This window comes from Phasianus colchicus, chromosome 16, assembly GCF_987193195.1.
Source record: "Phasianus colchicus chromosome 16, bPhaCol1.hap1.1, whole genome shotgun sequence".
NCBI lineage: Eukaryota > Metazoa > Chordata > Aves > Galliformes > Phasianidae > Phasianus > Phasianus colchicus.
This window is the reverse complement of record NC_143451.1, coordinates 13500171-13515483: the sequence shown is the minus strand read 5'-3', so window position 1 is coordinate 13515483 and position 15313 is coordinate 13500171. Positions and strand designations below refer to the sequence as shown.

Genomic DNA, 15313 nt, shown 5'->3' with positions numbered 1-15313 from the left:
CAAGAACAGATAGGTAAGCCAGAAATGAAGGGAACCTCATAGGCTTTAACAGCCATTCTGGGGCAGGATTAGCACAAGATAACTCAACAACTCTGCCACTTTTCTATTAACTGAAAAAAGTGAGTGTTAAATATGTGATCGTATCAGGCAAAGTAATGGAGCCAATGAAAAAGTACACAACAAAAAAGCACACACTGGGCTGGGAGCTGTGTCAGAAAACGTGAATTCCTCCTCTTTCTGAAATCTACAAATCTCTTCTGTTTTAACTTCCTTCCAAATGGTTTTAGCAAACTTCTTCAAAACTAGCACAGACGACTTCTTCTCCAAAGGCATCGATCTCAGCTCTCCTTATTCATTCCTTGCAGCAAGATTCTGCAGTCATATTAGCAAGCGGTGTTAGCAGGTCCCTGGAACAGACTGTTTCAAAGGAAAACGGTTTGTGCTCACTTCATTCTGTAAGACAATTTCCATTTGCTTAATATAGTCATGATATTTTAGTGAGGTAATTATACTCTTAGCTATCAGTAACAATTAAACCCTTCTCAGACTGAGGTTGCTTAATAAAGGTCTCAAAATAAATAACACATTCCAAACACAATATTTTTAAATGTCAAGCATGCAAATAAGATCTTGTAATGAATATAACGAAGCATCAAGTACAAATCAGCACTAAGTTGGGCTGTGATTGTACAGAACTCTACTGAAATTGCCGCTGGAGTTACTGTGGAATGCTGATCACTGTGCCAGAAAGGCAGCACAGGCACTGGAGATGAAACCATTTCATTAAATACTATTATGGTTTAAGGGGATAGCAAGGGAGAAGCCATCGGTGTTGCAGTGTTTCCATAGCTGCAGAGCAGGGCTGGTCAAGGCTACAGTCGGGCTGACAACTGATGTCTGTTCATCTGTATTTTGTGTAGCAATTTCCAGGAAAACCAGGTTCCTCTGCAGCCAGACCACTCAGTTATAAGCTAAATAACACCCAGAAGCAGCTAAATTACAGGGTATAGACAAAGGAGAAAAGAAAAAAAAAACATCGCTCTCAATTTCAGACCTACATAGACTTGAAATGAGGTCAAAAGATCCTAGAAAGCTGTTGCATTTGGAAGAGGACATCACAGTTTAAAGGTCCTTACAGTGCAGACAGCAAGATAAAAAAGAATGGTGAAGTAAACGAACGCAGACATTAAAGAAACAGAAAGGCAAAGAGCAGTTAGAATAAGTGTTTGCAGAATCTCCTTGTGGAGCATCCACTGCAGGCAAGGAGCAGCAGAGCAAATCATCTCCGACACAGCTACGCGTGGAGCCGGCTGCCCGAGCTCCAGAAGGTGGTTAGGTGGATTAGGACTGAAATTGGGCACAGGACGCCCACATTTCTGCCTTCTGCTTCTTATCTCAGCAGCGCCCTTTCCATACTTAGTAACTCTTGGCTTAGAAACGTCTTGCCATGTTCTCTGTCAAATCCCAACGTGACACAGCTGAGCAGAACAGAATGTCAGGATCTCAAAGCACAAAGTGCTCCTGGTTCGTGCTCATCACGTGGCCCCCATCCCTGCAGGGCACCATGCCTGTAAGCTGTGAAACACCTGGATAATGCGCAAGGAGAGTTTTCAGGGCAGGATTTTTCAGCTGAATGAATTCATAGTCTGCAAGGGCCCATCAGCAGAAATCAATTAATCCAGAGTGAGGGTTAGACCAACCCCAACCACAGACCATTTCAGCAAGGATAACAGACAACCCTCCGATTCGGAGCACAGCAGGAACCAGGACAGCTTGCTTTCACTTCAGATGAACTTACCCAAAACACTCAGAGCAGGTTTGGATTATACAGGAGACAGAAATCCTTCATATTAAACCCAGATCTCTCCTTCCCACGTCACACTGACACAAGGCTGTCAGAGACCATCAAAAGCAAACACAACACTTGGTATTTCCTCAACCTCACCAGAAGCCAAAGACCCTGAATCTCACTGTCTCATCACAAAAGTGCACACCTCATAACACGGCTCCAGACACTCTTGTATAAACCTGAGCACAAAGCCAAATGGCTCCAGCTAACAGGGGAGGAGATTTTTCATAAAAGCCTCTGCTTCTTCTGGCCTGTAAGCCCTCATTTTCAGGAAAAAAAGAAGAAAGAATCCTACAGAAGAGCAGTCTCAATTAAAATTCATGATGCTACTGGATACTAAAAATTACAATTCAGCAGAGACCCCATTCAGACCCCTCTTACTCTGCAGACTGCAATTAGCTCTTTCTTTCCCATCCCACAGCAGCTAATGATCTTCTCTCCTCTTGCTATCATTCCCACCCCATAACAACCAATCACCTCTTTTTCAGAAACTATTTAACTGATTAATATAATCAAACTGAAATTAAAGGGTACGGTTCTCAATCTAAAGGGCTGTTGAGTCCCTTGCAAACACAACGCCTGTCTTGTCTTCCCCCCTTCTTACAGACATCCAAGAAGATCTAAGAGGAATTACCTCACTCAACAAAATTTGCCTTGCAGAACCACAGAAGAGGGAGCAGTGGAATTGCTTCAGAGTGTATTTATTTGCAGGCATTAAAAAGAAGACAGCTTCCTTGGTTTTATAAAAAATGAGGGAAGGAGAGACAAGGTGAGCAGAGGGTTGGCACAGGCTGGGCTGACAGCAGATAACAATCATGTGGGGGTTGGCAGCACAGCTGGGGATGCATTGGTAATGGAACTGCTTAAATGATACACTTGGAGTCATGATGTGGGTCAAAGAGGGGAAGAGGCATCATATCCTATCAGCTAGAAAGGGCATTTGGCACTGCCTGCAGCCCTGAGCCCACCCGTGTGCCATGGGGTGCAGACTCCAAATGAAGGCTGCAAGGCTTCTTTTTGCCACACTGCCTGCTTCATTGCTACCAGGTGCAGCATTTAAGGATAAATACCCCAGAAAAAAGGTTAATTCATCTCCTGCTCCCTGAACTTTCAGATCTTTCCTTGCACTTTCAGATCACTGACCTCCTACTAAAAGAACAACATGGGGCCCAGTATGACAGAGAAACCAGCAACATTCATTTAAATCTTTACTGATTACAAAACAAAGCAGATGGCAAATCAAGTCATGAACTCTGCATCTGCCATGCTTAATGAACAGTTTAATTACCTTAGTCCCATTTCTGATGCATCTCTGCCATTCTCAGCTCTGGGAGTCAGATCACATTGACTCCTGCAAAGATATCTCCAGGAACATGTGGTGTGAACAGTCAGCTGGAGTTGGTTAATCAATACATATTTAATCTCCAGCTTTTATGGTGGTGGCCTGAAGTATGGCTCAACTGAAACAGATTTCCTATCAGATCACATGAATGGGTCGAACGCTCAGAAAACAAAATGGGATTTCTCAGCCTCTTCTGCGGGCAGTGGAGCACTTGCAGGCAAATACAAGTAAATAAATACAGCAAAATAACAGCACGCACAGTTACATTCATTCACGTGCTGCATTGTGCCTCATGTGAGAGTGCTGGAAGCAATTAGGACAGCATACATTCACAAGGTCTATAACATGAAAAGCAAACTGGACTCATGTTAGGATAAGTTACAAGGAGTCGCTGAAACTGTGCTCCACATTTTGAGTTCCAGTGTGTGCAGACAGGCAAGAGCTTCCCATGAAGGACCAGGCACCCACTGCAAACAAGCAGGGGATTTGGTCCCAGGTCAAACACACTGCACGTGCCTGGGGTTCTTCTTGCTCTGTAGCGTGGTTATGTCCAACCCACTTTGTGCACAGAAGATACAGCTAAGAATAAGAATAAACAACTGGCTGCACACACACAAGGGAGGAGTGAAACGGCTGAACCGTCACAGCAGCCAAGTAACAAATTCAGATTGGGATTGATCTGTGACATGATGGAAAGCACACGAGAGGAGGAGGTAATGGCCCTCCAGAGATCCACGCAAACCAACTTTCTACCCTTCACATCAGAAGATTTGGGAATCCCCCTGCATGCCTTCACCGCTTTTCTCCAACTTCCCTTCTGCTGCACAAGATCCATTTGTGCCCCTGAAAGCTGCCCTCTGGGAACAAACACACCAGAGCTTCGTGCTCATTAAATACAGGCTCAATGAGCTGCTTGACCTCAGATAAAGATTTTCTGAAGGGGTTTTTCATCTCAGGATTGCTCCATGTCATAGGAAACTACCCAAGAGATTCAAATTTTAGTCATTTAATAGCAACATTGATTACTTTTAATAGCTTACACCAAAAAGACCACGAGTTGAGCAGAAAGCTCCCTGAAAAGAGAAATACTCACAAGCTCAAATCAAATACAGAACTGTGGGTAAACACAGTACACAAAGCCAATATAGCAGCAGATCAAACAGGAAAAAAGGACAGGGATAGACCTGGTCCTTCCCCAGTGCTTCACGTATCTCCCACTGCCGCTGTGTTGGACCGACATCGTGTAATAAAGCCAAGATAAAAGATTTCTCTAAAACTGAGCAAAACCAAAGCAAAAAGACAGCACAACAGACAGCAAATCCAGCCAGGTGGACGTCTAACAGGGTGAGTGAATACATCCCATCAAACATTAATTTCTTTTTCATTACCCTAAGTGAGCAGACTGACACTCCAGGAAATGCCTTCAAGCCATCAGCGTCTGAAAATCTCATAGGTATCCAAGCCTAGACTCTCATCTCAATGAAAACACATCTGTCAGAAAGCTTCAAGTACTGCCCCGATCTGCAAGATACACATGAGAAAGTGATCAACAAACACGCTCTAAAAAGCAGTTTGTCAATAGTAATAACCAGGATGCACGTCCTGCCCCACTCCACTGTCAGAGGTGGAATTAATCAGGCTAGATCACTGAACAAGTATGTCACAGGCTGGAGAACACTGATCTTCCAGACAGTCAGGGAAGAAAGAGTTGTAAAGCCTCATAGAAGTACCCTAGATTGACAACTGTGCCTATTCCAAACAGTAAACCAAGTGGAAATGCCTGAGTAAGGTCAAGAAAGCCCAAAAGAAGCAAATGAGGCAAGGAAGCAAGCAATGGAGGGAGAAGTCAAACGCGCCGAAATGAAAATATAAGAGCAACCAAGTAAGAGTCTGTGGCAAGTAGAAAATGAACCAGACTGAACAAGACGGGCAATCCACGAAAGTCAGAAAATATTGCTTGAATCTTGAGACAAAATTCAATAGCCATAAAATCTGAGAAGGAATCAGATCTGCAAAGCAAATGTCATCTGAAGAGAGAATGCTCATAACTAAAATATTAGGTATTGCCGTTATCAAATGAAGAACAGCTTATCGTTTTCTATTGATCTTTTAAAATGTATTCAAGACCTGAGACTTCCAGGTTACAATTTGATCCCAGAGAACAGATAGCTGTTGCTGGATTAAACCTGCTCTGTTAAATGTGTCTGAAGTCTTTCAATCCCTATTTGCTCAGAATACAGGAGCGCACTCACTGCCCTACCAGAGGGTCAAACATACACAAATGCAAAAACCACAGTATCAGAAGCAATGGTGATTCAATCATATATATAATAGTCTCTCCCAAATTAGATTTTCACAGTCCTATTTAACAAGACAAAGACTCAATAGAGAGAGCTCATCTTTTCCATTCTCCATTTACGTAGACAGAAGCACGCTGTACTACTGATGCCACTAATTAGATGATTAAATACCATTCTAGGTGATATGCTTTCAATGTAAAATAATTATTTTTAACAGGCAGTATATTTGCTCAATCTCATTTTAAATCACAATATCGTACTTTTTTAATTAAATGAAATTCCTGCTTCTGATTTTGCATGAGAGAGCAACCAGTGGGAGAAGCAGTGCCAAGAGGAGATTGCCAAAGTACCAGAATGCACGTACTCCTTCACAAAGGATCCTAGCATTCCCTGGATGGAATATAAATTTTCAGAGAACAGCAAAGTCTTTATTCCTTTAAAGCAGGGCAGTGGAGGAATCACTCAGCATACTGAAAACTTTCACTGACAAAATACGAGTTTATGTGCTGTGGTTTGATCAAGGACATTTCCAACTTTTCCTCTGTTTCTCCCCATGAGTGGGGTGGAGGGGATAGCAAACAAATTAAGGACTCTATAAACATATACTCTCTAATAGTATATTAGAGTCCAATTCATTGCATGACAAAGTATTACGTGTTTTAGTCCAGTCATTAAAGAAGTAATGATAGCAAAGTTATTTCGTGTTCACTGAGAAAACAGATTTCTGATGATTACTAGAAATAAGTTAACAAAGGGAATTGTTCAGAAGCCCATCTGAGAAACTCCCTTCAGAGCTGAGCAGTCCAGTGCCGCACTGCACAGCTGAAAAGGCTGCAAAGGCTTTTTATCTGGTTCAGATTCACCTGTGTCACAACCAGCCACACCGTTATCAAACCAGAGCAACACAGAGGGTCGGCTGCTGCTCAGATGAAATGCCTTTTCTATTTCCAGTGAGAAGGTTTTGCCCAGCCACCCTGACCGCAATGCCTGCCTTGGTACAAAGGCAAAAACTGCTGTCCTCTTCTCACTTACAAGACTCTTCATGGCACCAAATTCTGCAGTCAGAAGTGGTGAAGAAATATCCTCCTGTCAAACAGTTCCTTCCTGCTCCTACAGGCCCTGCTTACCATCCACCACAGACCCCTTGGCTCAACATGACACGGAATTAAACAGAACTGAGTGCAAAGCAAATAAAACCAAACAAAACGCTTTACTCGACACTGAAAATTAAAGCCTAAAGCACTGCCAACAGCCGAGCTCCTTTTCTGCTTGCTCAGACACTCCCACAGCCAGCACCTTCCTCCCCATGCATGACGACGTGTCTGGCTTCTTCTCTCACCCCAACTTCTGCAGTCTGACCTTATGCACACACGTAGGCTTATCTACGTGAGCAGTTTGACGATATCAGGCAGATTGCTTTAGACGAGTGAAGTTTTGTAAGGAATATTATTGAAACTGAAGTCTATATCATTCTTACTAGAAAGAATTATTATTCCCATTGGGGAAAGAGCTCCCTCGGAATTTAATATAACATTTTTCAATGCTCTACAGACTTGAAAATTATTGTATAGAATTTCATCAGGGAAGCACACTCGATATAGGATAATGCAGACTTTTTGAAATATCCTATAGAAAGAATCTTAAAATGTATTTTCAATTTACTGGTCTAGTGCCTGCCATTATATCCGAACAGACTCTCAGCGTTAGAGGAAGGCGATTCTCTTACTCTGTAAATTGTTTTTCCTCAGGAACAGCTGACAAGGTGCAGTCATTTCGTTCTCTTTAGGGAAGGAGGTGAGGCAGCGAAAGCCTTTATAAATTCCCCTCCGTAGCTCAAAACACTCTGGAGACAACATGATTCAATTCCCTGCCCTCGCACAAATGTCAGGCCTGAGACTAAGCCACAGATTGCCAACAGAGCAGGAGCCCAGATGGAGGAGCACGCTAACAAAGCCTTACAATGTACTCGTACCTTCATCCCACTGCAGCCCTGAAGACAAGTTTCATGTCACTTCTACAGCATCTGCTACGCAAAGTCCCCAGAGTAACTTAGCACTACTGGAGTGAACACAGAAGAAACACCTGGAGGAAAGAATAAGGACACATTTTTACAGACATCATCCAGACCCTCACCTTGGTGAGCAGCAGCACACGTTTCTGCAGACGCCTGACCAGGGCCTCGTGCTGCTCGCGCTTCTTCTTCTCATCCAAGAGCTGGCTCTGAATCTGTAGAATTTCCTCCTGCAGCTGCTGTCGGGCCTTCTCCAGTATTCGGGCACTAGGGAAGATAACACAGGTTTGTGAAACCCTGACCATTGCCTCTTAATCAGAGAGACCAGAAAGACCAGAGAGAAGCACCGCACAGCAGCAGGACACCGGAGCTGCTGCCATGTCGTGTTACAGCTGCACTGCTGGAATCATTAGGAGTAGCTGCAGCCTCCTTATCAGCTTTTCTCAGAAAAAGATAGGAGAGAACCATGCCAGTGTCGGCCTTCTTGTTCAGCATAAGAGATTACTGGAACCTCGCATACGCAAGGCAATTAATTAATTGCGTATCTATTTCAAAATCAGTTTGAGAAGACAGCTCATCTTCAACAAACAACTCCAGATCTTGGTTCCTACTGCATCTTTTCCTTCCCCCCCCCCCCTCCCAACAAAGTAAAAGCAAAATGGAGGTTTAGAGTGATCTGCTTTGAGAGAAAAATAATACTCATCTTGTAATTATAGCCACCACCTGCACTTGCTCTTTCCAGCAACCTACGTTGAAAGATAAATGTCTTCTGAGGCAGTCAGCATTCAGTTTGCAATGTGGACATGACTCTCAATTAAACCAGAAGAGCATGGCTCCCCATCATTTCAAGGCACTGCTTAGATAAATCTCAAAGAGAACGCTGCCTTAAAAGACTCTCAGCTTAAATTAAGTCCATCCTGAACTGCCAGGTCATTGAAATGTACCAGGGAAATTTATGTTGGAATTCACTAAAATCCCCAAGCAGCTATTTTATAACCTCAGAATTCCTCTCCTTGAAGACAAACGTGCATATTAAATCACTGGTGAATAAGGGAAATGTGCAAGACTCCAGTTCAGTTTGGACCCATTCACAAATGGACTGTGGAAATCGACTCCTCCTTGTTGTATTCTGGTGGGAAAGTTTAACAGTGCTAAAGCTGCATTTGAAAATGGATAATTTAATTAGCAAGGTACCATTACATCCTTGGTTCTGTTTTAATTGGTCAATTAAAAAGAGACTCTATGCCTACAAACATTATCTACAGCGATGGAACATGAGGCAACAGCAGCCTTGCACTTGATGCTCCTTATCCATCACAACTCAGCAGACACCTCAAGTTCAAACTTGTGGATACTCAGTGGAAATACCAGCCTTGTTCTTGTTCAACAATGCAAGAATTCCACAGGCTAATAGAGATAATTAATTGTTGACATACTCCATAGAAACAATCTGTATTTAAAAGTTTCTAAGAAGTCGAAATCCGAAGATGACAAACAGATTGAGTCCTCATTTTGTGTACACTGGATAAAACTATGTGCTAGAATTAAGATGCCAAATGTCACAAGCACATACAAGTAGCTTAGGCAGTAACACACAGAAGGTTAAAGTTACCATCTTCTAGTATACTTTCTATAAACGCTGAGCAAACTGATGTGTTAACATCATGCTGACATTCAGAAAGAAAAGTGAGACATAGGATGGGTTTCCTTCTTGAAATAGCAAATAACGTTTGAAGTTCAGACCTCGAGGATAGCTCAGGCATTCAGTGACATTCCTTTCAAACTGGCTTGGAAAAGAATTGCTTAAATACATAAGGAAAGTTAAGCAAAGGGAAACAAATGGGCAATTCCCTCAGCTATGGCACGGCACTTGGAAAGAACACCATCTTCTGTTTATATTTCAGACTGAGCTAAATGCAATGTTAATGTAGATAGAATTTAAATGCCAGAGATGTCTGAAAGCAGCGACAATACTTAAACTCTCTGAACTGACTCTGCTACCATAGGCTTCCTTAATATGAGAAGTGTGAAATTCAGCTTCCTTACAACTCTTCACACCGTGCCAAAGCAAATTATTGAGATCCTTTCTTCCTCTCTTGGGACAGATTGATAATCCTTCCAGAAACTGCACCAAATACAACAAAAACCATCTTCTATGAAAAAAAAAAAAAATCCAAAAGAAAAGTTCTATTCCTTAGTGACACAAAGCAGGATTGGAATGCAGGTACCCAGCAGCATCAAGTACCATGCCAGTCAGAACTGGGCACTTCTCTTCCCCACTAGTGACACCTATGGCTTTTCACAAGCAAATGCTTGCTCAAACCAAACATTAAGAAAAATGAAAAATAAGTTCAAAGTTCTCCATTCAGTGTAAGTGTGGAGAACTGGCATTTTTTAAAACCTCTGCCAGTTCAAAGTAAACCTTTTAAGCCGTAAGGAGAAAAAGTCATTTCTGTTTATCAGCCTGTTAATGTTCCTTGCTCCACATCCTAGTGAACGAGATGCCAACATCATTCTGCTCCGAGCTCTTGAGACTCTTCATATTTTGCTTTTCCCTTCTGTAATCCACTTTAGTGTAATCTTAATGATAAAACTTCATTTTCCAGAATGTTCTTTGAAAGACTGAGAACAATGGCAGCAGACAGTGAACACTGAAGCTGCAAGATACATTTTAATAATTTGCCTCAAAAAAAAAAATAATTACAAGAGCAGCTCTCAGCTTCCCTCTGCCCCAGTAATACGTTAAACATTACTCGAACCACTCCTTCCTTTCAGTAACCGACTCACCACCTCACAGGCACTCAGAAACTAGGGAAAAGCAGAGGGGATGCCACAAGCTGTCTGTTTGTCAGCCTGAGAGGAAAAGCAGACATCTACGTGCAGCAGCAAAGGGACAGCTGGAAGAGAAGTGCCTGGTCACACTGCAGCTGAGGAAGAGCACAGCCCTGTGCACCTAGCAGGGACAAGTGCCAGAGGGGAGGATGGAGAATATGCTGGGATTGGAGCATGGATGGGAAGAACAGCGGAGGAGCACAGGTGGAAAACAACAACAGTGCTGCCGCCCATGTGTAACAGTCACACTGCAGCTATCAGCACCACCACACAGAACAAAATAAAGAGCTCGGCGCACGAGCTAATGAGGCAAAAAAAGAGGAAGGGAAATTGCTTTGTACCAATATTTGAGGCCTGACAACTTGCATCCTTCTCTACGTGCCCACGCGTTTGTAGACAGCACGCAAAGTCATACACAGCTGAGAAACAGAGGGATGGGAGAAAAATGTTATTTTTCATTCCAGTTCTCCTCAAGTTTCAAAAGTCAGTGTGAAGGCACGGGTAGCAAGAAGGTAACTCCATGTGCCTTTCCTGTTGTCCAGTGAGAAGCAGAGCAGTGTGCCCACAGCCTCTCTGGAGGCGATGCCCTCAGCCTCCATTTCCAGTATCTCACCCTCACAGGGTTTCCACGAATCAAAAAATCGCTCAAAAATAAGCAGCTCCTACGTCACATTGCTGCTCTACCTACAAGTCCTGGGCCAGACTGTAATTACAATGAGAGAACAACACAAAGAATTATTTTGCTTGGGTGGAGAGATGAAATGAGTGAGGAGCGGGCAGATGTTGGGAGCTTTATTGGTACACTGACAGCACGTTTTATCACCGAGGCAGTATTTAATTTTACTCCCCAACCAGCAGCATAAATATCAGGCTCAGAACTTCAGTTCCTTCAAAGTGAAGCTACAGAACAGAAATAAGACCAATTTTATGTCCTGGCAGCAGCACGATTGCTTTAATGGACTGTCAGGAGGTCGGACTGACTCAGAGGACACATCAGGGCGCTCTCCCCCCCCAGCCAGGTGAGCACACACAGCACAGCATCCCCAGAGCTCTGCTGCCAAAGCACTGCCTCACCTTGGGAGGATCTCATCAAGCCCTCAGCGTGGGATTTACACACTTTCTACATCCACCATCAAGATGAGAATGAAAGCAATGCCTTAATTTAACAATGAATGAGAGACTTCTCTGGCTTGTTTTGATCTTAAGCTGAAAAATGAATCGTTTGCCAAGTACATACATCATTGATTTCTGGAAACTAAAATCTTTCAAGGGTGAGATAACTACAGGCATTACTGTCCTTTTTCCAAGCTTCTAAACCTCAACTGTTCATAAGGCCAAAGCTTATGTTAATGACATTCATTTGGTAAATACAGCTTTTACTGATATTTAAAAACCACTGAACCCACGCTGCCTGTTGGGTGCTTACTAACTTGATAATGTTGCCATCTTCTGTAGAACTGGCTATAGGAAAAAACTGATAGCTGAATAGACAAAGTGATTTATAGCAGCTTACGTACACAGATCTATTAAGGGCTTTTGCTACATCTAAATATTCACTGCTCCTGTTATGAATCAACATTTGCATCCTGACCCAAACTTACCCTTCTGTTTGCAGTGTCTGGTAGAGGAATACATACCGAGTATCCTTAATGATGTGGAAGCAATTAAAGCAGAAGCTAGAAAACCAACAGTTCTCTACAACTATTAGCACGTCGTGCGTATCATCCATCTCTGGATCATGATTTTGCATATGGCATTTGGCAATTACAGACTGCCTGTTTTTAAAGAGCGTTCACTGATAAGGATTTTCCACTCCTACTCTGAGATAAGAATAATCCGCACCTTACAAGTTTTAGAAGTTCACTGCAGAGAACTGGGAACATGCTACAACAACGCCTTACGACAACAGGCTGATACATTCAACCGAGCCAAGATTCACTGAATTGTTTGAACTGCAGCGAGCAGTGAGCAGAACAGCTCCATTCTGATTATTTCAGTAGGAGGGCTGTGCTCATTTGGTCCTTCCACAGGTTCTACTTTTCACCTGCCATGGCAGGTCCAGCTGGTGCTGAAGGTCAGACCATGGGCAATAGGCCAGGCACCAGACAGCAGCAGCGTCCATTCCCTTCCCCAACAGACCATAATCTTGCTGGGAACAGCCAGAGCAGCCCCTGGGAGACAAGGAATGCAAGGCAGAAAACTACTGGAGAAAGGAGACTGCTTGGAGAGAGAGGAGAAACAAAGGCACCAAGGAAGAATTTTGAAACAACCTTTTCTCCAGCCGGGATCCAAGCATCCTCCCTACAGCTGGCTTTATTTACATCATCTAATTCAGATTCTACATGCTTTGAAGTGCTACTGCACTTTTTTCTTCGAAAACAAAAATCACAACAACTGAAACAAAACAGGGAATGAGAAAACCCAAAGATTGAAATAATTACTAATCAAAGGAGAGGCCCGTACATGGGATGGTGAAGTCACTGGCCAGCTCTACCCAGTAATTTCTCTTCCTGTCAGCTCTGATGAGTTTTATATTTCTAACGTTTCATCAATTTGAATCACCAAATTCAATTTGCATTCACAGATAAACAGAGAGGGAATAATAAATACTCTCATCTGACCTTGAAGAGCGAGACAGAAAATTGCCCTCCATGATTTCATTTCAATCCGAATCATAATGAATAATGCAGTTGGCCCCATCAGTTACCAATCTATAATCATTTGTGGGCTGGATGAGCTCACATCCATGCCTAAATACGACGAAGAAAAACAAAACTTGTCACAGTTTTTGTACCAATCTTTTCCTTCTCCCCCCTCCCTACTCAGACAATGCATTGATCCCACCAGCCCCGCTCACACCCAGCTGTAAGAGCCTGAAGGATTCCAATTTCTTGCACCGTCAAAAGTGAGGTGAGTGCACTGCACAGTTCTCTGCTCAATCCAATTCAGTACTGGGTGCGTTGTAAAGATTTTCCCAGGAACGCTCTAACTCAGGGACGATCCTCCATCCCAGTGAGCTGTCAGAGCTGGGGGCTTGATTCTGCAGCCTGGGCACGAGGAGCAGAAACACAGCACAGACAGCAAGAGTGACTACCAATACTTCAGGTGGCTGCTCTACAGCCAAACCAACCCTTCCTGGGAGGGAAGAGTCATTTAGGAACAGGCAGCGTGAGTGCTGTAAAGGATAAAGGATTAATAGAGAGGAGTGAAAAACGGGAAATTTGCTTGAAACAGGGAATGAAGTGAGTTGGAGAACTGCTGTGCTGAGCAAACTTGTCAGCAAACAAAAACACTGAAATTCTAGGCTCTTGACAGTTAGATAATAGCTTATCTTAATAAATAAAGAGGATCAAAGTGTTTAGATGAGAAAAACAAAACGTTAAACTCTCCATTGCAATATAACAGGCGAGACCTCACACTCATGACTCATTACAGCTTTGGGAAGCTTCTACAGATGTTTCCAATGACCTTTTCCAATGAGAGCTCATTTCCAGTGTGCATCACCATACTCCACAGTGAAACGAGCAGAGCACATTATCGTTCAGACACACTTTTTTTGCACAGGTAAATTTCAGAATACCTGACTGAATTTACGGAAGGCAAAATTGTTGGCAATATTTCTCACAGAGCAACCCAGTGCTGGACCCCAGCATGGGCCTCATTAGAATTCCAAGCTGTGGCTCAGCCTTTCAAGCAGCACGCTTTTGGCAGTGAAAACCTGTCCAGGCTTTCACTGGGAACTCACGAGAGAATTCGTAATGGATACTTGTTGACAACAAATAAACCTAGAGAATTAAGAATTACCCTTGGCACGTACCCATGGGACATCAGTGCAGATAAAAGGAAAGGAAGGGCTGAGAAACTGCTCAGCTGCCCCTAACAACTGCTCCAGCACACCGCTGCTCTTGGCCTTTCTTTCCACACGCCCCAGTGTAGCTTTATCTCCTATCTGCCTCCTACCCTCTTTGACTCAGCTTGCATCAAAGCAGTCTAGCATGATACAAGCTACACTAAGTAGAGCATTAGAAAAGACTTGGCTATTATTAAACGTATATTGGATGCATATTAAGACTGCAAAGGTCTTAAAAGTCCCATGCCCAAATAACATGACCTGTAATCATGACTCAGAACAAAAGCCACTGGGTGGATCTGTTCTGCCACACTCTCCCAACAAACCAGGATTCACTGCAAACTGCATCTTCTTTCTGCAGGGTCTCTGCCTCATTTGCTGAAGAATTTAGAAGATTGATGAAGAACAGAAATTGCTTGAAGAGATTGATCTCACATTAAGGCAACTGAAAGTTTCTGCCCCAGAAATGATCCCTGTCCTCACCTGTGCCAGAGCCCCTATCTGATGCCACAGAAGTAGTCCTCAGGGCTTGGTCTTTAGGTTGTTCCTAACTTTGGGCCCGTGAAAGGCACTGACAGTGCAGCTGAAATCAACAGCAGTCTTCCTGCAGCTATTCTGCACTGACTCAGGACATCCTGCTATCCTTAATCCTAAAGCTTTCCATGGCTTTCTCCTGCTGCCACCCAGAGACTCCCTACATGAATCTTTCACGAAACTGTTGACACTTTTACAGCTTATCTGCACAGCACAGAGGCATCTTCCCTCTAATTTCCTCCCCCCAAATTAACTCAAAGAACTTTCATGCCAATATAAGGCAACAGGAATAAAGCTGTCACTGTGGAAAGAAGTGTCAAAATGATTAAATTTAGAGCTCGGTTACATCAATTCTCCTGCATCAATATTTTTAAATGTTTAATAATACAATGCTACACGCTATGCAATCTCTTTGCAATGAATACTTTATACAGAAACCAGTCAGGTAGACAAGTAAATAGTCTTTATGTGGCAGTTCCACGATTCAAAATCACTAGGTGAGCATAAAGGTCAGATTTGTTATTTTGGGGTGAAGCTCTTACAGGGAAATATATTTAAAGACACGGCAACCAGATTACTTTGGTTTTGTCTCACT

General features: G+C 43.0%; 1 protein-coding gene across 14 annotated transcripts in view; it reads right to left on the bottom strand.

Annotated features, from left to right (window-relative positions):
* Nucleotides 1-15313, bottom strand: part of MAD1L1 (mitotic arrest deficient 1 like 1) — a 322269-nt gene that overhangs the window by 222501 nt on the left and 84455 nt on the right. For all 14 annotated transcript variants that reach the window (XR_016471691.1, XR_016471690.1, XM_090151560.1 and 11 more), the window contains exon 11: nt 7625-7769. Coding sequence is in view for 12 of the 14 variants with exons in the window: in XM_090151560.1 (XP_090007686.1) it covers nt 7625-7769 (145 nt within the window). In the remaining 2 variants the exon portion in view is untranslated. The remainder of the gene's footprint in view (nt 1-7624; nt 7770-15313) is intronic.